At 54.5% G+C, this 24298-nt stretch overlaps 2 protein-coding genes across 3 annotated transcripts; one reads left to right on the plus strand and one right to left on the minus strand.

Annotated features, from left to right (window-relative positions):
* On the minus strand, window positions 1-23734 carry Mtch1 (mitochondrial carrier 1). Of its 2 annotated transcripts, none has more exons than XM_006256184.3 (12): window positions 23157-23734; window positions 19152-19236; window positions 16733-16839; window positions 16306-16383; window positions 15952-16009; window positions 15646-15697; window positions 6790-6849; window positions 4454-4547; window positions 1735-1782; window positions 1177-1244; window positions 934-1009; window positions 1-683 (listed from the first exon to the last, which is right to left on the minus strand). In XM_006256184.3, the coding sequence occupies exons 1-12, from the start codon at window positions 23475-23477 to the stop codon at window positions 612-614; spliced, it is 1119 nt and encodes a 372-aa protein (XP_006256246.1). In that variant the 5' UTR covers window positions 23478-23734; the 3' UTR covers window positions 1-611. The 2 variants fall into 2 exon arrangements, with proteins under 2 accessions (XP_006256246.1, NP_001094303.1); NM_001100833.1 differs by having other exon boundaries at window positions 7-683; window positions 4403-4547; window positions 23157-23485.
* Window positions 6849-12829, plus strand: LOC134483863 (uncharacterized). The gene is made up of 2 exons (XM_063279658.1): window positions 6849-12385; window positions 12745-12829. The coding sequence occupies exons 1-2, from the start codon at window positions 9963-9965 to the stop codon at window positions 12818-12820; spliced, it is 2499 nt and encodes an 832-aa protein (XP_063135728.1). The 5' UTR covers window positions 6849-9962; the 3' UTR covers window positions 12821-12829.
* Window positions 23735-24298: the final 564 nt, after the last annotated feature.

Raw genomic sequence — 24298 nt, forward strand, 5'->3', positions numbered from 1 at the left:
TCCAAATCGTTACCAATACATTTATTCGAGGAGATGTGTCTATCTTACCACGAGGGGAGGACTAGATGGCGGCCTATGTGACCTGTGCGTAACTGCACGGGTGAGTGAACCTTCATGCCCAGTGTCACCGGCACAGACAAGAGGATGAGGGGGGACATTCTGAGGAGTCACACAGGAGGAGGCGCCGCCCTTGTGTCAGGAAAGTAGTGTTGAGAACAAGGGCAGAACGCAGCAACGCCAGCCCCCGGCCCAGGCCCAGGCTTGACGGTGCCCTATTTACAAAGCAGGAGGGGGTGCTTCCGGCTGACTGGCAGGATGAGCTGGGCTGAAGGTGCAGGGATGCCTTGGAGTGACCTTTGCCTCTGCAGCCTTCCTCTGCCCGTGTACAAGATGGAGACTCAAGGACCTCTGGGCAGGAAGGGGATGCCACCAACACTGCTCTCCCAGGCTCCCCCAGGTGACCCACCTCCACCAGCCCACATGTGGACAGACACATGAAAAATATGGACACGAAGCCAGGCTGTGCTGGAGTCACCCTCAGGCGTCTGAGATGATGGGTCCTCACCAGGGGTAGGCCAAGACCCCATAAATGTTTGGTCGGGAGACTTAGGTTACTCCAGGGCAAAGCACGACCCTGATGACACCCGGCGGAAAAGCAGGCTAGAGCCACGGAAGAGCTGGCCCTGGTGGGGAAGAGCAGTAGTCAGGGGTGCTGGAGGGAACCTTGCCTCTCGCTGTGCCTATGATGAGGGTGGGTTATGCATGTGGGGACCCAAATCAGGTTGTCCGGCTTCCGTGGCAAGTACTTGTACCCACTGAGCTACCTCACTGGCCCCCAGTAAACCTATTCACCACCCAAAGCCACTCAACTTGGTTCCTCCTCAGGCCAGCACCTCACTGGATGGGTGGCAAACCAAGGCTGAGAAAGCTCACCTGCACACTCAAGTACTTCCAGCAGTGGATCCAGGACTTAAACACAGGGGAATACGGAGGGAGTCCAGCCTGCAGTCTGTGGAGAACATGGGGCCTCAGACATGTCATCAGCGAGGACTGGAGAATGTAGGGGGGCTGCACCCTATGCCCATCCCAACACCATGCTAACCCCACAGGGAATTATGTGTAGGTGGACGTCCCAGCAGCCTTGGTAGGGGGCCAGGTGGAAGGGCGCATACGTACCCACAGTTGTTTACTGCCATGAGATCTCCAACGAGCAGGAAGGGATAGGTCAGCATGCTCACTGCAATCTGAAGAGCACAGGGGCTTCAGGACCAGCAGGCCACTCACCAGGCCCACAGAGGCCCTCAGAGGCCCACAGAAGCCCATAAAGGCCCACAGAGGCTCACAGAGGCCCACAGAAGCCCACAGAGGCCCACAGAGGCCCTCAGAGGCCCACAGAAGCCCATAAAGGCCCACAGAGGCCCACAGAGGCCCACAGAGGCCCACAGAGGCTCACAGAGGCCCACAGAGGCTCACAGAGGCTCACAGAGGCCCATAAAGGCCCACAGAGGCCACAGAGGCCCACGGAGGCCCTCAGAGGCCCACAGAGGCCCACAGAGGCTCACAGAAGCCCACAGAGGCTCACAGAAGCCCACAGAGGCCCACAGAAGCCCACAGAGGCCCACAGAGGCTCACAGAAGCCCACAGAGGCCACAGAGGCCCACAGAGGCCCACAGAGGCCCATGGAGGCCTACCTCCAGTCCACCGTGGCCCTGAAGGGCAGCAGGCAGAACTTACCCCCATCGCAAACTTGGTATAGCTCCGGATGGCCAGGGCCTGGCTGAACTGTAGGACAGAAAGGAAGCAGGGTTTACCACAGGGATGTCAGGGGCAGCCTGCAGTTCTGTGGTACCCTTACTTGCCTCATGTACTCTCCACACTCCTCTTTCTGGGACAGTTCCTCCTGTGACCTCCCCATTAGGCCACCAGGGTTGAAGAGACCAGTAAGGATTCTAGTGAGGCAGGCTCATTTCTAACTGTGTCTGGTAACCCACAGACCCCAGAGCGCCCAAGTGTGGCCCACATCTGCTTGATAGCTGCCCTAGCTTTACAGATACACCTGGTGAGGGATGCCCAGTGAAAGGACAAGTTCCACCCAGTGCCCAGGACAGAGCCTGGTTCTCCCCAGAATCCCAGGACAAAGCCTAGTTCTACCCAGTGCCCAGGACAGAGCCTGGTTCCACCCAGTGCCCAGGACAGAGCCTGGTTCTCCCCAGAATCCCAGGACAAAGCCTAGTTCTACCCAGTGCCCAGGACAGAGCCTAGTTCCACCCAGTGCCCAGGACAGAGCCTGGTTCTCCCCAGAATCCCAGGACAGAGCCTAGTTCTACCCAGTGCCCAGGACAGAGCCTGGTTCCACCCAGTGCCCAGGACAGAGCCTGGTTCCACCCCAGGACAGAGCCTGGTTCCACCCAGTGCACAGGACAGAGCCTGGTTCCACCCAGTGCACAGGACAGAGCCTGGTTCCACCCAGCATCTCAGACAGAGTCTGGTTCCCCCCAGTGCCCTGGACAGAGTCTGGTTCCACCCAGCATCCCAGACAGAGTCTGGTTTCCCCCAGTGCCCTGGACAGAGCCTGGTTCCACCCAGCATCCCAGACAGAGCCTGGTTCTGGGTATGAAGCACGTGGTCCCTCTGGCCTACTGCCCCCATCTCACCTAGCCTCCAATGCCTACTTCTAAAGCCTGACTTTCCCCAGAAAACAGATCTCACTAAGAAAGGTGATGCCTGGCCCTTGGCGTCTTCTCAAGCGGTCATCCCTACAGGATGCCCCAGAGCCCCTACAGAAGAAACGCCTGCTGGCCCTGCAGGTCTGGCACAGAACGTGCCTTCCACACAGCACTGACTGCTCAGAAAGGTGTGTGGGCAGCCTGGGCGGGCTGTGCTCCCCAACCCAGAAGGCCAGTCAAGGGCCTTGCTGTGGGACACAGCAAACTGTAGCTGTCTTCAGACACACCAGAAAAGGGGATCAGATCCCATTACAGATGGTTGTGAGCCACCATGTGGTTGCTGGGATTTGAACTCAGGACCTTTGAAAGAGCAGTCGGTGCTCTTAACCTCTGAGCCATCTCTCCAGCCCCCTAGCCTTGTTCTTTACGCAACCACAGTGCCTGCCTGCTCACCCACAGGCCTGAGTGACCACAGAGTCTGCCCACCCAGCGGCCTTAAGGCAGGGTAGAGCTGCAGGCATGTGCCAATTTCCCTGGAAATGAGGGTGCATATCCCATAAGCCCACTTGATTTGTAGGCAACAGAAGGGCAGTGAAGAGCTGCCTACCCAGGCTCCAGGGCCACCAGTCTCCTCACATCTCCTCCCCCGGGGATGGCCAGCCTGCGCCAATAGATATCCGCGGATCGCGAAAATGACTCGTCCCCTATCCCTCCAGGCCTGGCCATTCCTGATGTCAGAATGCCTGGCTCCCAGGAACACTAACCCATAGAAGGTCCCTGTTCCCTATCTTGGTTGAGCAGAACCCATCAACCCATCAGGTGCCCAGGCCTTCTGACCCATGCAGGCGAGGTCTGCAGACTTCAGCAGCCAAAGCAGGCTGGACAAGAAGGCACCATCCCAGCCGAGGGAGCTACAGCTGGGCTGTCTGTTGGTGTTAGGAATTGCCTTCAGCAGCGACACACTTCGGGCACTATTGCCATGGCAACGGCCATACATTCCCAGGAGACCTTTTGGCTCAATTCTCAACCCCCGCCTGGGAGCAGTTACGTCATATTCCAGATAAAAGTCAGACTCCTGTTCTCTCTCCTCCTCTTTTCTCTTCTTTCTCTCACCCCCTTCCCCTTGTCTCGTTCTCCCATTAAATCTCTCCATGTGGAACGGTGTTGGTGTTGGTTTGGTGTACTCTACTGTTGGTTTGGTATGCTCTATCCGGACGGGCGTGGGGCTGACATTTAACAACAACACTACCTCCCTTGACAAGCAGAGCTGACAGGTCATGATGCTCATGGGATAGAAGTTGGTTGTTCTGCTTTTGAGAAGAGGCTCCTTGACTGCATAACCCTCCTGCCTCAACTCCCAAGTACTGGGATTACATGCCTGGCCACAGTGGGGTTCTTTTGTTTGTTTGTTTGTTTGTTTGTTTTTTTTTGAGACAGGGTGTCTCTGAACTCAAGAGATCTGCTTGCCTCTGCCTCCCAAGTGCTGGGATTAAACAGCATGCACCACCATCTCGACCGGGCTCTCAGTGGAGAGCATGAACCATGAAGGTTAAAGGACTGCGGGTATTAGCTACCCTTGCTCATTTACTGAAAGGTTTTGGGGAAACTGGGGCCCAATTGTAATACTGAAGGGGTCCCCTCTCTCCCCCAGGTCGAGAAAATCCCCAAGTCCCAGTCTGTCCCAGACCCTGGGCACCAGCACACAGAAAAAAAGGCGAGCCCTCGCTCCAACCAACCTGGGAACCTGGATTCTGGTCGTTTCCCAGCCCCCCTGGGGTGTCACTCACGCTGTCGTCCACCAAGTAGGCATTGATGAAGTGGGCCAGCAGGTTACAGCCCCACAAGAAAACCACATCGCCCAGGAGGTGAGGGATTAAGCCGCTAAAAAAATAAGGTGAGCAGAGATGAGCAGGGAGGAGACCTAGAGGTGGGCAGGCTGCACCCAGCTTACCCCTGCAGCAGCCAGCTCCTACCTGCAGCAGCCGCTTACACCTGCTATACCCAGCTCTCACCGGCAGCACCCGCTCTCACCCGCAGCACCTGAGGCCCAGCCTTTGGCAGAGCCTGCAGGGAGTATCACAGCCACCCTGTGCAGATTCCTGTCCTCCTCCCACACAGAGGTCTCGGGTGTCACAAATTTGTTAGTGGTGTCACAAGCTGTTTTCAGTCTGCAGAAGCCCTGGTATCATGGTGTGAAAGCAGCCACACCAGGCAAACACAGATCCTAGAGGAGTACCGGTCGGGTAGCCGCTACTCTAGGTGGCTGCTCCAGACCAGTTCTCGGTGAGCAGCTTAAGTAATGTCTCTGTTTGCTTTCTGGAATGTTCCACCTACAGTGAGCCGTGCACCTCTCAAGTGCTTGCAAGGACTGCTACCCTGCAGTGACACCCTTGGGGGCAAACAGCTCTCCAAGTCAGGACCAGAAGGTCCCCTGTGACAGTGGCCAGAGAGATGGCACAGCAGTTCAGAGCTTTTACAAAGGACCTGGCTGGGGGCTGGGGATTTAGCTCAGTGGTAGAGCGCTTACCTAGGAAGCGCAAGGCCCTGGGTTCGGTCCCCAGCTCCGGAAAAAAAAAAAAAAAAAAAAAAAAGAACCAAAAAAACAAAGGACCTGGCTGGGCTCTACTTCCAGGGATCTGAAGCTTCCCTCGGCCTCCATGGATCCTGTGTATCCGTGGTGTACATAAACTCACCCAGCCACACACAGGAAAGCAACGGATACATGCCTTTTCCCCCTTAATCTTATAGACGAAAGTCCAAGAAAGTGTTAAGTATCGTGCCTGTGTTCAGAGGACGGTCAACAAACATTCTGGTGGACGCATGTCCTTCCCCAGTGGGTGCATAGGGTGTAAACTATGCATCGTACTCCAAAAGCAAGCATGTGCTGGGTGTGACCCCAGTCACAGAGCTGGCCGGTGCCAGGCGACGTGTCAAGGTCTCGTGTACCTGGCACCTGGATCCATGTTCTCACACATGGATGTGTATAGAGATGGGTTTCTCAACCTTGGCTCTGTGGCCATTTGGAGCTGAGCAATACCTAGCTGTCTCCTGTGCCAGCTCTGACATCTATAAGACACCCCTGGACATCACCAATGACGACAGGGGGCAGAATCACCGCTACTGAGAGACACAATCTGCCTATCTCTATTCCAAGTCACTTCCTGACTAAAGACGCACCATAAAGCCATCTGTCGAGCCAGGAAAATCACAGCTCAAGAGATTAGCAGGGGGGTTGGGGATTTAGCTCAGTGGTAGAGCACTTGCCTAGCAAGCGCAAGGTCCTGGGTTCGGTCCCCAGCTCCGAAAAAAAGAAAAAAAAAAAAAAAGAGATTAGCAGGGAGCCTGTCTCGGAGTGCTCTGCACGTGACCACTGTAGGCCACTGCCTGGGCCTTCAAATGACAGAAACAAAAGCCCTACTTGTCAGCCCAGCTTCTCGGCCGTCCGAAGCTCATTCTTTCTGGATTGTCTGTATGATCTGAGCTTTCTTGTGGGTAAGCTGGGCTCAAGGCCAAGAGTATGGAATCTGTGGCCCTTGGGAGATAATGTGCCCAGAGACACGGGTCTCTGAGCCCCTGCTAATGGTTGACTTGTGGAAACGCAGACCCAGCCAGGTCTGATTTTCTGACTTGGCAAGAGAAGATCGAAACATGGGTTCCTGTGCAAATTATCTTGAGCATTCGATGTCCAGTCACTGTTAGAGCCCACTGCCTGGAGGCGGTGGGTACACTGCCACTTTAACAGTCACCTTTGGCTTCCAAAGACCGGCTCTGTGTCCCGGGTAACCCCAGATGCGGCCTGGCAGGGGCTGGCTAGGGGCTGGCTAGCTCATCCCCTCAGCATGGGATATAGTGTGTGGGTGGTGCTGGATGAAAAGCCCAGGCCCTTGTTAAGCCGAGCACACATCCAACCACTAAACTGTAGCCCTTGCCCAGGCCCACTTTCATTTAAGCTGGGGCCTGAAGGGGTTGGGTAGCTCTGCCCCCCACGTTGTTACCAAAGTAACACAGCTGCCGCCTGCTCACCCTGGGGCATGATCCTGTGGTTAGTCCAGGGCGGCAGCTGCGACCCAAGGGGCTGAGGACACACCTGTTAGTGGCTGTTACAGGGAATAAACTCACGTACACGAAGAATCCCAGCAGCCCCTCCTCCTTGAAAATCTTCCCAATGGAGCTCAGCACGCCACTAGGGAGGCAAGATGAAGACAAAGTCACCCCGCAGGGGGTCACCATCCAGCCGTACTCAGACTAGCAGGTGCTAACAGGAGACCCCACGGGGAGGAAAAAAACAAGAGCCTTTGGGGGTAGGGTGAATTCACACCACTGTAGAGACTAGGACATAACAATCCCAGCTCTCTCTTCCGTGCCTGCACCTCACATGCACCTCTCAGGAGCCAAGCAAGCTCCGAGCTGAGGACCTGAGGCCAATGAGGAGCGGAAGGGGAGGACAGAGGGGAGCACCTGCACAGAGCAGCAGAAGACCTTGGATTAACCCAGGAAAAAACCCTCCAGCCCTCCCACCCAGGAAGCTTGGGGTCTGGAGCCCTTCAGTGCGGCCTTCTGGAGAGGAAGAGGGTGGGCTGCAGCTTCCTGGCCCTGTACCCCGCTCTGTGATTGAAAGACCCACCCCATGAGTCTTAACTCAGAGTTGCAACAGGCTTGAACAAGCCCAGGCACGCCCAGATACCTAGGGCCGAGTCACCGTTAAAACTAACAGACCATAAAAGGAAAGGTCCTCTCCGGAGGTCTTTTCATTTTGGGGACTCGCCCGGGACCTGGAGATCCTCCGCCCAGAGATCACCGACCACCCACCGGGAGGTAAGCCGGCCGGCATCTGTCGTGTCTTGCCCTGTCTTGTCTTGTCTTGTCCTGTGCGCGTGTTCAGTTCGTCTCAGTTTTGGACTCAGATCTGGGTTTTGGTCGAAGGAGAAGGCCCAGGGCCTTCGGTGTCTCAGGGTTCAGGACCCTCAGCGCCTCCGTTTGGGCGGGTCAGAGAAGGAGCTGACGAGCTCGGACTTCTCCCCCCGCAGCCCTGGAAGACGTTCCAAGGGTGTCTGGAGCCCGGTTCTTTGGGGCTCAGCCCGTATCGGAGGGATACGTGGTTTTGGTTGGAGGAGAGGGTCCAGGACCCTCGGCACCTCCATCTGACTCTTTGTTTTGGGTTTTACGTCGAAGCCGCGCGGCGCGTCTGTCTGTTATTGTCTGATCGTTGGATTTGTCTGTCTAATCTGTGCCCTAATTTTCTTTGAAGCTACCATGGGACAATCGCTAACAACCCCCTTGAGTCTCACTCTAGACCATTGGAAGGACGTCCGAGACCGAGCACGTGATCAGTCGGTCGAGATCAAGAAAGGAAAATGGCAGACCCTCTGCACGTCCGAGTGGCCCACTTACGATGTAGGATGGCCGGTGAACGGCACTTTTAACAAGACCACTATTTTGCAGGTTAAGGACCTGATTTTCCGCCAGAAGCCGTACGGACACCCTGACCAGGTGGCCTACATTGTCACCTGGGAGAGCTTGGCATTTAGCCCTCCTCCTTGGGCAGAACCCTTTGTGGACCCGAATTGGCTTCCTGTTTCCCCTAAACCTGTTTCCCCGAGCCCACCTGACCCTTTGGTTGCTTCTTCCTCTCTCTATCCTGCTCTAACTAAGGAAGAATCTCCCAAAGTCCCTCCCCCGAAACCTGTCCTCCCAGAGGACCCAAATTCCCCCCTTATAGATCTCCTGTTGGAAGAACCTCCTCCGTACCCTGTACCTACAGCCCCGCCAAGAGAAGAGGAAGTGGAGCCGCCTGCTAGACCTCGACTCGAGGCGGCCCCTTCCCCTGTGGCTGGAAGACTTCGGGGACGACGCGAGGTGGCGCCAGACTCCACCTCCCAGGCCTTTCCGCTTAGACAAGGGGCTGGCGGCCAGATGCAATACTGGCCATTCTCAGCGGCCGACATATATAACTGGAAACAACACAACCCCCCCTTTTCTAAGGATCCGGTGGCTCTCACCAACCTGATAGAATCTGTCTTGCTTACCCATCAGCCCACTTGGGATGATATACAGCAACTTTTACAGGCCCTCCTGACCTCTGAGGAGAAGCAGAGAGTGCTCTTAGAGGCCAGGAAACATGTTTTGGGGGACAATGGACGCCCCACCTTGCTCCCGGAAGAGATCGATGATGCATTCCCACTTACAAGACCTGATTGGGATTTCACCACGGCTGAAGGTAGGAGACACCTACGCCTTTATCGCCAGTTGCTCCTAGCGGGTCTCCGAGGGGCGGCACGACGCCCCACCAATTTGGCTCAGGTGAAACAAGTGGTACAAGAGGCTGCGGAGACTCCCTCAGCCTTCCTAGAGAGACTTAAGGAAGCTTATCGCATGTATACCCCTTATGATCCAGATGATCCAGGACAAATGACAAATGTCTCCATGTCCTTCATCTGGCAGGCAGCACCAGATATCAGGGCCAAGCTACAGAGAATAGAAAATTTACAAGGGTATACACTGCAGGATTTACTTAAGGAGGCAGAAAGAATTTATAACAAGAGAGAGACACAAGAAGAAAAGGAAGATAGAGTACGTAGAGAAAAGGATGAGAGAGACCGAAAAAGAAGCAGAGAGTTGAGTCGAATCTTGGCCGCCGTAGTTCAGGGTCAAGAGAAAAGGGGAGAGAGGGTGGGAGTTCGAAAGGGGCCAAAGCTAGATAAGGATCAATGTGCGTATTGCAAAGAAAGAGGACACTGGGCCAGAGATTGCCCTAAGAAACCCAGCGGGCTCCGAAGACCCCGCCCACAGACCTCCCTCTTGGCCCTAGATAAAGATTAGGGAGGTCAGGGCCAGGAGCCCCCCCCTGAGCCCAGGATAACTCTTGAAGTTGGGGGGCAGCCAGTCACCTTTCTGGTGGACACAGGAGCCCAGCACTCAGTCCTCACCCAGGCCCCTGGACAACTCAGCGACCGGACGGCCTGGGTACAAGGAGCCACTGGCAGCAAGAGATACCGTTGGACTACAGATCGACGGGTTCAGCTGGCTACTGGTAAGGTGACCCATTCCTTCTTACATGTTCCGGACTGCCCATACCCTCTGCTGGGCCGTGACTTGCTTACCAAATTAAAAGCTCAGATCCATTTTGAAGAAGGAGGGACCCGAGTAACCGGGCCCCGCGGTATTCCTCTTCAGATTTTAACCCTTCAGTTAGAAGATGAATATAGATTATATGAACCAGAACAGGACAAGCCAAAATCTCCAGAAATAGACTCTTGGGTCACGAAATTCCCACTGGCCTGGGCAGAGACTGGCGGGATGGGGTTGGCGCTCCAACAGCCTCCCCTAATTATCCAGTTAAAGGCCACCGCGACTCCTGTCTCCATTAAACAGTACCCCATGTCATGGGAAGCTTATCAGGGCATAAAGCCACATATCAGGAGGCTCTTAGACCAAGGCATCCTAGTCCCTTGCCGGTCACCCTGGAATACGCCTCTGCTACCTGTTAAGAAGCCCGGCACTGGAGACTATAGGCCAGTACAAGATTTGAGAGAGGTCAACAAAAGAGTAGAAGATATTCATCCAACTGTCCCAAACCCTTATAACCTACTCAGCACCCTGCCTCCCACCCATACTTGGTATACGGTCTTAGATCTGAAGGATGCTTTCTTCTGCCTCCGGCTGAGCCCAGAAAGCCAGCCCTTATTTGCTTTTGAGTGGAAAGACTCTGAAATGGGGCTTTCGGGACAGTTGACTTGGACAAGGTTACCACAGGGTTTCAAAAACAGCCCAACGCTCTTTGATGAGGCCTTACACCGGGACTTGGCTGACTTTCGAGTCCAGCATCCCACTCTTATACTTCTTCAGTTTGTTGATGACCTTCTTCTAGGGGCCACTTCTGAGACAGCATGCCACCAGGGAACAGAATCCCTCTTGCAGACTTTGGGGCGATTGGGCTATCGAGCTTCTGCCAGAAAGGCTCAAATTTGCCAGACCCAGGTTACTTATTTAGGCTATCAACTAAGGGATGGACAGCGATGGCTGACTCCGGCTAGGAAACAGACCGTGGCCAACATCCCAGCCCCAAGAAATGGCCGACAGCTACGGGAATTCCTAGGAACGGCGGGATTCTGCCGCCTCTGGATTCCTGGGTTTGCCGAGATGGCAGCCCCCTTGTACCCTCTCACTAAACAGGGGGTGCTCTTCCAGTGGGGGGCAGAACAACAGGAGGCATTTGATAACATTAAACGGGCCTTGCTGTCCTCCCCTGCCTTGGGTCTCCCAGACATCACCAAGCCCTTTGAACTATTTGTGGATGAGAAGCAAGGGTATGCTAAGGGGGTCCTAACACAAAGACTGGGACCCTGGAAGCGCCCGGTAGCCTACCTGTCTAAGAAATTAGACCCTGTGGCCTCTGGTTGGCCACCATGCCTGAGAATGGTGGCAGCCATTGCCGTCCTAACTAAAGACGCTGGGAAGTTGACCTTGGGGCAGCCACTCACCATCCTGGCACCCCATGCAGTGGAGGCTTTGATAAAACAGCCCCCTGACCGCTGGCTCTCCAATTCCCGCATGACCCACTACCAAGCCTTGCTACTGGATGCGGAACGGGTCCAGTTTGGGCCCGTGGTCGCTCTCAACCCAGCCACTCTGCTTCCTTTGCCAGAGGAGGCAGAACAGCACGACTGTCTGCAGATCCTCGCAGAAGTACATGGAACCAGACCAGACCTATCGGACCGGCCTCTCCAGGATGCTGACCATACGTGGTATACCGATGGTAGCAGCTACTTGGTGAACGGGGAACAGAAAGCTGGAGCCGCGGTCACTACGGAGGACAAAGTGATCTGGGCAAGCGCCTTGCCTGTTGGTACCTCCGCACAGCGGGCTGAACTCATTGCCTTAACCCAGGCGCTCAAAATGGCAGAAGGTAAGAGGCTGAATGTATATACAGACAGCCGCTACGCCTTTGCTACAGCACACATCCATGGAGAGATCTACCGGAGAAGAGGGCTGCTCACATCTGAGGGTAAGGACATTAAGAACAAGACTGAAATTCTGGCCCTCCTGGCAGCTCTGTTCCTACCAAAAAGACTGAGCATTATACATTGCCCAGGGCATCAGAAGGGACACAGCCCCGAGGCACGGGGAAATCGGCTAGCTGATGTCTCAGCGCGTGAGGCCGCCATGGGCACCCAAGTTCTGTCCTTAAAAGACCAAGATCAACCCACGTCTCCACAGCCGGAACAGACCGGTTGGCTCTACACCACGGAGGACACAAAGCTCCTACAGAAAATGGGGGCCGTTTGGTGCCCACAACTAAAACGGTGGGTCTACACAGGGAAAACAGTTATGCCTACGAAGATGACCTTTGAATTAATCTCCTACCTACATAAACTAACACACCTGGGACTCAAGAAGATGAAGACCCTCTTAAGACGAGAAGAGATTGACACCTACCTCCTGGGACGAGATCAGGCCTTGAGGGAGGTGACTGAAAGCTGCAGGGCCTGTGCTCAGGTAAACCCAGGAAAAGCTAAAATTGGACAAGGAGTCCGTCCCCGAGGACATCGGCCTGGTACCCACTGGGAAATTGACTTCACTGAAATCAAGCCTGGTATGTACGGACACAAATACCTCTTAGTGTTCATAGATACCTTCTCCGGATGGGTAGAGGCTTTCCCCACGAAACATGAAACGGCCAAGGTGGTGACCAAGAAGCTCCTCGAAGAAATCTTCCCCAGGTATGGAATGCCCCAAGTATTGGGGTCAGATAACGGGCCCGCTTTCGTCTCCCAGGTAAGTCAGTTGGTGGCCAAGTTATTGGGGATTGATTGGAAGTTACATTGTGCTTATAGACCCCAAAGTTCAGGACAGGTAGAGCGCATGAATAGAACAATTAAGGAGACTTTATCTAAATTAACGCTTGCAACTGGCTCAAAGGATTGGGTGTCCCTACTACCCCTAGTCCTATACCGGGCCCGGAATACACCAGGCTCCCATGGCCTGACTCCCTTTGAAATAGTATACGGGACCCCACCCCCATTTATCAATTTCTTTGATTCAAACATCGCTGAATTCGCTAATAGCCCTTCCTTGGCAGCACATCTTCAGGCCCTACAAATCGTGCAGAGAGACATCTGGAAACCTCTAGCCGCGGCCTACCAAGACAGGCTTGAACAACCGACGGTGCCGCACCCGTTCCAGATCGGAGACACCGTGTGGGTGCGCAGACATCAGACCAAGAATCTCGAGCCTCGGTGGAAAGGACCCTATACAGTTCTCCTGACTACCCCGACAGCCTTGAAGGTAGACGGAATTGCGGCTTGGATCCACGCATCTCATGCCAAGGCAGCCCGACCTGAGGAAACGGCAGATCACAACATCGCACCCCAGACATGGAAGGCTCAACGCACTCAAAACCCCCTAAAGCTAAGATTTTCACGTTGTTGCTCTTAACTGTCTTATGGACTAGGGGTGGGGCGAGTCTGGGGGCTAGCCCCCACCAGGTATATAATATGTCCTGGATAATAACTAATTTAGAGACGGGCTGGTCTCAAGTCCTAGCTAATGGTAAGCATGCTGAAGGAACCTGGTGGCCCCCTTTGACTTTCGACCTTTGTCAACTGGCTAAGGACTCCTGGGAGCATACTGAGCGGACTCCCCACAACTCATACCCACCCTGCAGACACTCTGATTGGTATACTTGTCCCGGAGGTAAGAGGACACGGGAGTGCGGAGGTCCTGAGACCTTCTACTGCGCTAAGTGGGGGTGTGAGACTTACACTCGAGGATGGTGGGGGACCAAGAAGGGGGACTTAGTGGCCTTCTCCCCTGAGACTCCAGGCGAATCTCGAATTACAATAGAATTCACAGATCAAGGTAAAAACATAGATTGGAAGGTGGGGCGTAGGTGGGGGATACGGTTGTATACCCCTGGCCAAACTAACCCAGGACTCCTGTTCTCCCTCCAACTGGTGAGAGAACGGGTCACACAAGAGATTGGTCCAAACCCAGTCCTCATGGATCAAAAGCCCCCTTCCCGACCAGCACCAGCACTGCCCCCGGTCGGACCCCCACTATGGCTAAACACCACTCAGAACTCCGGGGATATCTTGACAACTCCCTCCCCGACTAGGGACCCTTCCACACCGGCCCCTCAGCTGCTAGGAACGGGAGACCGGCTAATCAACTTAGTGACCGGGGCATACTTGGCACTCAATTATTCAGAACCTGACAAGACCCAAGAATGCTGGCTGTGCCTGGTCTCTAGCCCGCCCTATTATGAGGGTGTGGCAGTCATGGGGAATTATACTAATCAGACTACGGCCCCGGCCAGCTGCACAACCCTCCCTAGCCATAGGCTGACGTTGCCGGAAGTCTCAGGACAGGGACTCTGTATAGGGACCATACCCCCCACTCACCAGGTCCTCTGCGCTATCACCGAGAGGATCCCCACTGGAAGCTACTACCTAGCAGCTCCTACAGGCACCTATTGGGCCTGTAACACTGGATTGACACCTTGTATCTCCGCCGCAATCCTCCGCAGATCCTCAGACTACTGTGTACTGGTAGAAATTTGGCCTAAGGTCACCTACCATGGGCCCGAGTACATATACTCACATTTTGAGAGGCTGACTCGATTCAGGCGAGAACCCATCACCATGACCCTAGCTCTACTCTTGGGAGGAATCACCTTAGGAGGAATGGCTGCAGGTATAGGGACGGGGACCACCGCCCTCATCGAGACGGGTCACTTTCGTCAGCTACAAGCAGCCATGAATGCAGATCTAAAAGCTATCGAGGAATCCGTGAGTGCATTAGAAAAGTCCTTAACATCTTTGTCTGAAGTAGTCTTACAAAATAGGAGAGGGCTAGACATGCTGTTCCTTCGCGAAGGAGGGCTATGTGCTGCTCTAAAAGAAGAATGTTGTTTCTATGCAGACCATACAGGATTAGTGAGAGATAACATGGCTAAGCTCCGAGAACGTTTGGCCCAGAGACAGAAGCTGTTTGATTCCCAACAAGGCTGGTTCGAGGGGTGGTTTAACCGATCCCCTTGGTTTGCTACCCTGGTGTCCACCTTGATGGGACCCTTAATCATCCTCCTCCTAATCCTCCTCTTTGGCCCCTGCATTCTAAACAGATTGATGCAGTTCATAAAGAACAGACTCTCAGTCATTCAGACGCTTGTTCTCACCCAACAATACCAGAGGGTAAGACAACAGGAAGAGATTCCTTAAAATTCGATTTGAGTAAAGGATTTTACTCAAGTCTAAAAGAAAATGGGGGAAAATGAAAGACCCACCCCATGAGTCTTAACTCAGAGTTGCAACAGGCTTGAACAAGCCCAGGCACGCCCAGATACCTAGGGCCGAGTCACCGTTAAAACTAACAGACCATAAAAGGAAAGGTCCTCTCCGGAGGTCTTTTCATGATCTGTGACTGGAAACAGCAGCTGGCCCACAGAAGAGCTGCACCGCCCAGGTAGAAGCACCAGGCACCTAAGCCTTACCGGCTAGATCTGGTCCCGGGCTCCAACCCCCACTCCCTGCCCCGCCACAACCAGAGCTCTTTTCAGCGGCCTGACCCACTGGGGTTTCAGCCAAGCTGTCCCCTCCGGGTCATTTACCAACCTCCTACTTCAGTCTGGGGAAATCAAGCAACTCTGTGGAAAACAACCAAAGTCAGGAAATAGCAGAGGAAAAGGCTGGTGCTTGGGCCCCAGGCCTCCCGGATGAGCTGAGCTCTGGGCATGTGAGGAGCAGGAAAGCCTCTTGGTAGAGGGTGAGAGGGAAAGGAGGGACAGGAAGCCAGAGAAACCTAGCTGTCCAGGAGGTGATTCCAGCAGCGCAGGGCATTGAGATTCTGCACCCAACTCCTCAAGGAGCCAAGGGTCTCTTAGAGAATCAAGTGAGGGAGGGGCAGAAGGAAGCTCGGGTGCGAGCAGCAGTGGTGCTACTCCCAGTGAGAGGAGGGACAGAGACGCCCAGGCGTCACCTACCTGTACTTGGCCTCACGTCCTACGAACTGTACCATGCAGCGCATCGAGATCACTGAGGGGACAGAAAGCTCGGGGTGACCCGGTGGGCCAATGGCTCAGCACCCTACCTCTGTGGTGTCTGGGCCAGAGCGGCCCCTGTGCCACACAGGAAAGGACAGGACAAGAGGGTCTCGGACCGCACAGGCATAGCATCGCCTCTGACTGGGGAGGGATCGAGGTAGTCCCGGTCATAATCCATGGCCCATGGTGGGGCCGGTCTACACCCACCCACCTGTACCGTAGTGGGCTCAGCTGCCGTGTCCTTACCATGTAAGGGATGGGCCAGCATGCGCGACACGCACTGCATCATCATCTCATAGGACGTCTGCAAGAGAGTGGGGGGTGGGGATGCCATCAGGCCCGGGATTCATGGGGAGCTACAAGCCTACACAAGGAAAACCGGATTCCCTGCTCAGGCCCCGGTTTGCCAAGGATGCTGCCCACTCTCTCCCTAATCCTCCCTGAGGTATGAGGCCGTCCTGGGCCAGAGCAGTTAAAGAGGCATGTTGTAGGGAGGGAAGTCCCTCGAAGTATCCAGCTAAGCCTCCTCCCGCCTAGGCAAGCATGAGGACCCAAGCCAACTGGGGATGAGAGTTCTCCTCTCTGGCCCTTGACACCCACCTCCTTCACAACTTTCTTCAGTGAGGTCTTCATGTCATCCTTGTTGGAAACCTGCTCGATCTCGTCTGGAGGGAAGACCTAACCACAAACACGCCGTGAGACTGACAAGCACGCCTAAGGGGCGCTGGGCACTGTGCCCATTGTCTGGGCCGTCATTAAGCACCAGGTTGGGGGGTTGGGGATTTAGCTCAGTGGTAGAGCGCTTGCCTAGCAAGCACAAGGCCCTGGGTTCGGTCCCCAGCTTCAAAAAAAAAAAAAAAAAAAAAAAAAAAAGCACCAGGTTGGGGACACAGAGTGGGAAAGCTGGAGGCCTCCCAAGCACAAACCTAGGGGCCGTGTCCTGGGGTCTGCACAGGAAGTGGGACCATGGCTGGCAGGCTGTACCTGGTAGTGACCAGAGCCTGGGGAACCTTGGGTAACGGCTCACCTTTTTCATGCTGCCCCGGGTCACAGTGGACAAGGCGTTAGACATCAGGCGGGGGCTCAGGCCCCGGAACAACCCTATCTTCCCATCCACCTGCACAATGTACTTGGCTGTAGGAAAGTAAAAGGGGGGAGGGGGTGTTACACCCAGCCCAGGACACCCACCACCAGACCATACACCCAGACCAGTGGTTTCCCAGTCACAGCTGGATGCAGCCTGAGGGAGTGTGTGTCCAGGGCCCGACACCGGACTGCGATCCCGAGTGTCATCTGACCTGTCTCTTTTAGGAAAACGTTTCAACGTTCTGACAAATAGGCTCACTGGGTTTCTTGCTTGCTCCCTTGCTATGCTGTAATCCAAAACCAATTTCAGCTGCTTGTAAAGTGGTTTCCTTGGGGTGGGGGCGGAGCGCCCACAGGCAGGGATGACCGACCTTCCCCACCTTAGGGAGGGGGAAAAGAAATGGATGGGAAGGGGCTGGAGAGATGGCTCAGCGGTTAAGAGCACCCGACTGCTCTTCCAGAGGTCATGAGTTCAATTCCCAGCAACCACATGGTGGCTCACAACCATCTGTAAAGAGATCTGATGCCCTCTTCTGGTGTATCTGAAGACAGCTACAGTGTACTTATATATAATAAATGAATAAATAAAAAAAATTAAAAAAAAAAAAAAGAAATGGATGGGAAGGCAGACCTGAGGAGGTCTACAGGGCACGCCGAGGCTGGGACACCCAGTTTCTGTCACTGTGCTGTGCTATACCTAAGATGCCCCCAGCAGCTGCTGGTTCCTGTGTGTGAGGAACAAGGCAGAAACAGGGACAAACAGAAACGGAGGAGCTCAGGGGGACCCTGGGGCTTCAGGTAACAACAGGGACTTTGCTGTCCCACTGCTGTATCTCACATCCAGCATATGACATCTTGAATTCACTCCCTGCTTCGCATTTAACCCACGTTCAGTAAGGTGATGTGTCTCTCTAGACCCTGGAAGCCAGAACAGCGCTCCCTCAATGTGGTCTGCTTCCAGACCTGTGACATCAGCTCTCTAGCACCGCACACAGGAAGTGACGTGCACGTGTGCCCCTTTTTCCCTCTGCAGCAGACTCAGTGAGGGCTCCCAGGGACGGGGGAGTGCACCTGTTACCTGTATGCAGCTTCCTGAGAAGGGGGAGGGCAGGGAAGAAAGGGCTGGGGAAGGCCGTGAGGGGCCAGAGGGCTGGGGAATGACTCGGGCAAGGCCACCCTATGTTAGTCTGAGGGGGCAGGCTCAGGTAGAGCCTCTGTGTGGCTCCCATAGAACCAGCTCCAGGACCCCAGGGCCTATTTGTAGAGCCCGAAACTTCCTCCCAACCCCCCCCCCCCAGGATTCTGGCCTCAAGCCACAGAATGTCCACAGCTGTGGGGCTCTCTACGACAGTGCGGGGGAGGAGGTCGCACTGGCCAGACAGTTCTAGACAGCGAGACAGCCAGGCACTTCCTGACTAAGGAGCAGCTCCTGAAATCTGATCTGAAACATTTATAAAACCTGGGTGGGGGCACCTCAGAACCTGGCTCACTCTTGCAAGAGGCCCTCGGGTGATGTCAGGATGGTCCCATGTGGACAGGCACGGCCTCAGACATGAGTGAAGGCGCCACTGTAGGCAGATCTGAGAAAGCCTGGTTGCCACAGGCCTTCACTCATTATCTTTGTGTACAATGGTGGGTGGGGGTGGTCTGCTTCTATGGCTTCCCTCTTCCCCTACACCAACAATCTTAAAATAACACAGACGCATTTCCCTACAAAACGACCCATTCTGCCTAGCCCTAAGAGTACACCCAGAACTGAAGGCAAAATTGGAAAAAGAACCCGACCTCTGGCTCTGCCAACAGTGAGTGTGTAGAGCGGAGAAGGTGGCTCAGAGGTCAAGCACCAGGTTGTGCAGCACGGAGACTTGCAGAGAATATTCTAGACTAGCCAAATGGGCGGACTTGGGCAGCACACTCAGAAAGACACTTGTAGGAAGCACCTTAGGGACATCCGACAGGAGGGACAAGGAGTCACAGCTAGAGAGACCCTTCCACGCCCTAGCTAGCTGCCAGCCACAGGCTTGGGGAATCACAGCCAAGACAGACAGGTGGGCATCTGTTCAGAGACCTCCCCACAGGGATTCAATAAGGAACCCGAGCAGTTAGTATATTTTCCTCTACACAGCACAGTGGGGCTGCAGCAAGCAAGTGGTTGCTACACCAGCTCCTGTATCTGCAGAATCGATGTCTCCCCGTGTGGTTCTAGAATCAGTCTGTGCCCTGCAGCCTGGGCTCACAGACTCCCACCTGACCCCCGCTGCCTCGGGCCACTCTTGGGTCCCCTCCTTAGAGCTGGCACTGGCTCCTGGTGCCAGAATGCATAGCAGGTTCCCAGGTACAACTGGGCCTGTGGCACTCACCATAGGTGAAGAAGCTCGGCAGGTAGAGGACTTTCCTCCCCAGCACATTGGTCCCAAGGGTGGGGGGCATCGGCTCATGACCCACCTTCAGAATCAACAGAGACAAAAGGGTCACTGTAAGGCAGCGCACAGCTTCCTGGCTCCAAGTCCTACACGGCTGGTCCCATTTCCCCGGGGAATATCAGCTGGTGTCCCTTTATCAATGCCTAGCCCTTGGTCCCACCCTGGCCCCAATCTAAATCACAAGCCCTCCACAACCATTTACTACAGTTTACAAGTTTGCCCATTATTATCGAGTGCATGACGAGAAGAGGGAGACTAGTGCGCAGTGCATGACGGGAAGAGGGAGGCTAGGACGCAGTGCATGACGGGAAGAGGGAGACTAGGACGCAGCGCACCATGGGAATAAGGCGCAATCCTTGCAGTCAAGAGACAACTTTGTTGAGTTGATTCTCTCCTCCTGCCCTCCGGTGAGTACTAGGGATAGAACTCAGGCTGCTTTGTACATTTTGCGTCCCTGTGTGTTTGTACTCGGGTGCACGACGCATCCATGGAGTGCACGAGTTGGTGTTTTCCTTCCACCACGTGGGTCGTTTGGATTCAGTTCAGGTCCTCAAGTATCTTTGGCAACAGGCGTCTTTACTGACTGAGTCATCCCGCCCGCCCAGAAACACACATTTAATTTTTTTTAAACACTAATTTTTGTGTACACGTTTGTGTGTGTGTCATGGCATGCATGTGGAAGCCAGAGGACAGTTTGCAGGAACTGGCTCTCATTCCGTTCTGTAGGTTCTGGGGATTTAAATCACGTGTCTTTACCTGCTGAGCCAATTCCACTCTCCTGAGAATAAACCTGCTAATTCTCATCTTCAGGACAAAACTTCATTCCAGCCTAAGTCCCAACATACTGACAAAGGGCGGCCTGGGACTTCAGACAGCTTTGTGCTGCCACCTACCCCTAAATTCCTCTAAGCTTAGTGTAAATATTTTCCCCACCTGTCCCTGCCAGTCCCAGGCTTAGCTAATGTGGCCTTAAACCCACCTGTATGGCTGCACTCTAATCTCAACTGCCCTGTAGCGCTGGGACAAAATGGCCCTCATCTTGTGCACAGCCACTACAACCTTCCCGGTAAAGCAGTACGTTAGATCTGTCAACCCCACGGGCAGCACAGCTAGAGGGCGGGGCCACAGATCAGAGTCTAAGTGGGATGAGGACAATCTCTCTTGGGCCCTCAGCACAAACAGGGCAGCACCTGCTAGGTGTAGCAGAGGGCAAGACCCACAGGTTAGGAAGCCTGGCCTTGTCAGCCGCGCGTGGGGCCCTTTGCTGGCTGCTGCCTTTTCTTCGCCTTCCTGGCGTTTCATCAAAGTTCACATGATCCCAATGGCTCTGACTCCGAGACATACTGAGGATGGCTGATTGTAAATGTCTTAATTCTTTTTTAAAAAGATTTATTTATTTTATGTATATGAGTACACGGTTGCTGTCTTCAGACACACCAGAAATGGGCATCAGATCTCATTACAGAGGGCTGTGAGCCACTGTGCGGTTGCTGGGATTTGAACTCAGGGCCTCTGGAAGAGCAGTCAGTGCTCTTAACCGCTGAGCCAACTCTCCGGCCCAAATGTCTTAATTCTTATTATTCGGAACACAACTCTGGAGTCCCGGTTTCCTCTGGCCACCTTTGCTGTAAGTTCCAGGGATGGGACTTGCAGGCTCCAGCTGGAGCAACAAGTGGCCGGCGTGCTGCTAAACCCATCTCAAGGACCCTGACTGTAAATGTAAAACTCCTTTATTGTGAGGCAGATGGCTTTTCCTTCCAGAGTTCTTCTTCTAGGTCAGAAGTTCCCTTCAGCTTCTTTAAGTGGTAGGTGGTCCTTCCTTTATGCTCCAACTTCAAGCCTCAGGCTCTTGTTATTATGCTGCCCTCCCACATCTTATCAGTACAACTACGACCTGACCCTGAAAGCAGGTCCCTCAAGTGCACATCCTCTCCAATCTGTTGCGTTTATTGTCTTGTGTCCGCTGCGCTATCAAGGGTACACTGCGAGCCTCGGTCAAGTTCAGCTTGATTTGTTCCCACGTCATGCTCACCCAGATGTGTTTCTGACGGCCACAACCGAAGCCAAGACCTCGAACCCCGTACCTAACACTGGCAGGGCCAGCTCACCACCTTCAGTACTACCCTGCCTCCACCCAGATACCCACGTTGATCTAAGGCTCAAGGTCTGGCACTGCACACCTGCTCCCTGCAAAACACAATCTGTCGTTATTATTACGTATTCTTCAGTGTTATGGATTGCTAAGCTATAGCCATTAAGCTCTCTCCCTAAAGTTGTCACACACACCCCCCCATGGAGCTCTCGGGTTTGCACCCACGTGCCGCCTCGTTCCCATCCCCCTCACTTTCCAGGTCCCTCTCCAAAGACTTTTTACATCATTCTTCAATCCCCCACACTAACGCCAACCATGCTCCCAATGATAAGTCACTTTCCGTGTGCCCTCCCACACCATACCCAGAGGCCTGCCATCCCGAAGTCCAGCATTCAATTCCCACCCGATCAGCTCCCAGCACCCCCACTGCTCAGCTCAGACACTGCCAAAACCCAGCGTCTCCCCTAAACTGAGGCTTTCTCCAGCTGTAACCCCATGTTGTAAACACATATTCACATCACAACAGGTCTGTGCTGGTCTCCAACTGTCCCATCAGCGGTCTCCAAATCTCAGGCACCACTTGATGCCCAATGGCCCTGATGGTTTCTTCTCCTTCCTTCTCATATTTCTAGTCAAACTCCAGATTCTGTTATCTCCATTCATCAAGACCCCAGGGCTTCAGCAACTCCTTAAGGCCCTCTCATTTCAAAACATAATTAATTATAATTCTCTCGGGTCTGTGACGGGGACAGTACAATAATCTCACACCCCATTTGCCTTAAATCAAACCTCAAATCTTAAGCCTCCATCTCAAACCTCACCACCCATCCTCCACTCCTTTGGGAAAATGCTAGACTCCGTCTTTGATTATCAGTCTGAGCCTCAACCTCGAGACAATCAAAACTCTCCCCACCTCCCATCACACACCAACCCAATTCTGCCAAATGCACACCTCCTCCTTCCAATCCTATCCCTCCTCCCCTTTTACCCTCCCCCCATCCTCTCTTGGATTCAATAGCTGGCAACAAGCAAAACACCGTTTAGGTGCCCAGGCATCCTTGAATCCAGACATCCCTACCTTCGCTCCAGCTTTGGACAACCCTTACCTATTATGCTTATCCCCAAACATATTTCTGCCCATTCCCAACCCACGCAGACACAATTACTTCAATTCCTTCCCTCCCCCCACTAAATGCGTCATCCCGTTCCCCTCTTCCCCCCTTCCCCCTAAAAGCTGCCTCCTGGCTCCCCTTTCCAGACACATCGCTACCACCGCTCCACTCCCCCCTCCAATGCGGAGGCCCCTCCTCCCTCCAAATCTGTCGTCGCCATCAAATCTACAGGCCCCTTCTCAAGTAAACCGATAGCTCTTCGCGGCTGCATTCTTTCCCTACGAAATTTCTGGCCCTGGTGCCCATTCCTTTGTCCCTCAAAGCGCTTTTTACCCATCTCAATAAATCCAGAGCCTCAACGTCCTCTGCCCCAAATGTACTCACCTTCTAAACACTTCGCATTCGTACCCAGCCAGCCCTCCTCTCTACCCATTCGCCAAAACTTCCCGGCCCTCCCCCAATCCTGTAGCTTCTTCCTGCACCCCAAATCCATTACTCTTCGGAATCTCAAACCCACTGCCTCCGACTATTTACCTCCCACACTTTATCGCTCTTCCCTGCACCCCAAAGCCTTTCCTATCCCACGTCTGTCACTCTCGTCCCTTTGCTCCCTCCCAGCACCTTCAAATCGTTTCCTTTCCCTCAATTCGACTCAATCACTCAGGTCCCTCAGCCCCCTCCGTGCACCCCGACACCGCACATCCCATCCACATCCTCCCGCGGAGCCCCCCGCCCCACCTGGATCAGCAGCTTCACGTAGAGCAGCGGGTGGCTGAGAGCGGTCACGCCCGCGCCCAGCGCCACAAACAGCGCCTCGGTGGTCGGGGCGTTGTCCCCGGAGCCCGGGACGCCCGCGCCGCCGTCCATCCTGCGCGCCGACGGCTGAGCCGCGGGCCGAGGATGGCGAGGGTGCGCGCGGTGCGCGGGTGGCGGGTCCCGAGCGCGGGCCTCGACTCCCGCCGGCGCGCCGCCCCGAGCTCCTGCACCAGCTCCGGCTCCCGCCATCCCCGCGGCGCGGCCCGGAGCCCAAGGCGCCACTTCCGGGTCCGAGGCCCCCATGGCGCCAGGCGTGGAGGTCACTCCCCGTCACGTGGGTTATGACCACGCCCCCAGAGCGTCAAGGGGCGGATCCGGGCGGCACCACTCACGCCGCGGGGCAAAGGGGCGTGGCTGGCCGGGCAAGTGGGATCTGGTGGTGCTCCTGGCCAGGAGCTGGTTCTCTGCAGCTCGGGACCCGCCCCTTTGCGGACCAGACCAGTCATCGCAGTGGTGCCTACCGGTCGGTCTCTGCGGCCCGCCTCTGCACCCCTCCAGCATGCTTCTCGGTTCTGAGTAAAAATCCCTCAGTGTTTAAGTAACTCGCAGCTAAGGAGGGTTGGGAACACTCTTTGCCTGTGCACTTATTATACTGGCTCAGTGCTGGGTGCCTAGACCTAGGGTAGCTCTAATCTAATGCCTGCAGCAATTCCTAGAGCCACCTTCCAGGAAAGTGCTTAATCCAGCCAGTGATCTGTTTCCACCTCCGAGCAAGCACAGCAGCTCTCTGCTGGTCTTGCACTGGCCAATAATAGTTTTCTGGTAATGAACCTTAGAGTCGGAAGGGACCCTTTGCTTGAACTTGTCCTGTTGGCTAGTTTGTGAGAAAGGTCTTTGGAATAGTCAAAGTCTGGATCCCTCCCGGATTGCCCATGAAAAAAGCCATCACGGCCACCACTCCCACCCCAACCTTTGTGATTTTAAAACCTTACAGTTTCCTCTCTTAGTGGGTTCCTAAACTGGCACGCATGCACGTGCGCGCAGGAACACACACACACACACACACACACACACACACACACACACGTCTGTGTGTTTCAGTTCGCTGTCTCATCAAACCTCCT

The sequence above is a fragment of the Rattus norvegicus genome, chromosome 20, assembly GCF_036323735.1.
Source record: "Rattus norvegicus strain BN/NHsdMcwi chromosome 20, GRCr8, whole genome shotgun sequence".
NCBI classification, from domain to species: Eukaryota; Metazoa; Chordata; class Mammalia; order Rodentia; family Muridae; genus Rattus; species Rattus norvegicus.

Bases quoted from the DNA above. Each gene is read 5' to 3' on its own strand.
- Mtch1 (NM_001100833.1), bottom strand. From the start codon at position 23,477: ATGGGGGCCTCGGACCCGGAAGTGGCGCCTTGGGCTCCGGGCCGCGCC. The intron at 19,237-23,156 runs GTGGGGCGGGGG...TTGATTCTGAAG, and splicing joins ACGTGAAGCTGCTGATCCAG to GTGGGTCATGAGCCGATGCC. The intron at 16,010-16,305 runs GTGGGTGTCAAG...ACTCTCTTGCAG, and splicing joins TGAAGAAAGTTGTGAAGGAG to ACGTCCTATGAGATGATGAT.
- LOC134483863 (XM_063279658.1), top strand. From the start codon at position 9,963: ATGGGGTTGGCGCTCCAACAGCCTCCCCTAATTATCCAGTTAAAGGCC. The intron at 12,386-12,744 runs GTATGGAATGCC...CTTCCTTGGCAG, and splicing joins CTCGAAGAAATCTTCCCCAG to CACATCTTCAGGCCCTACAA.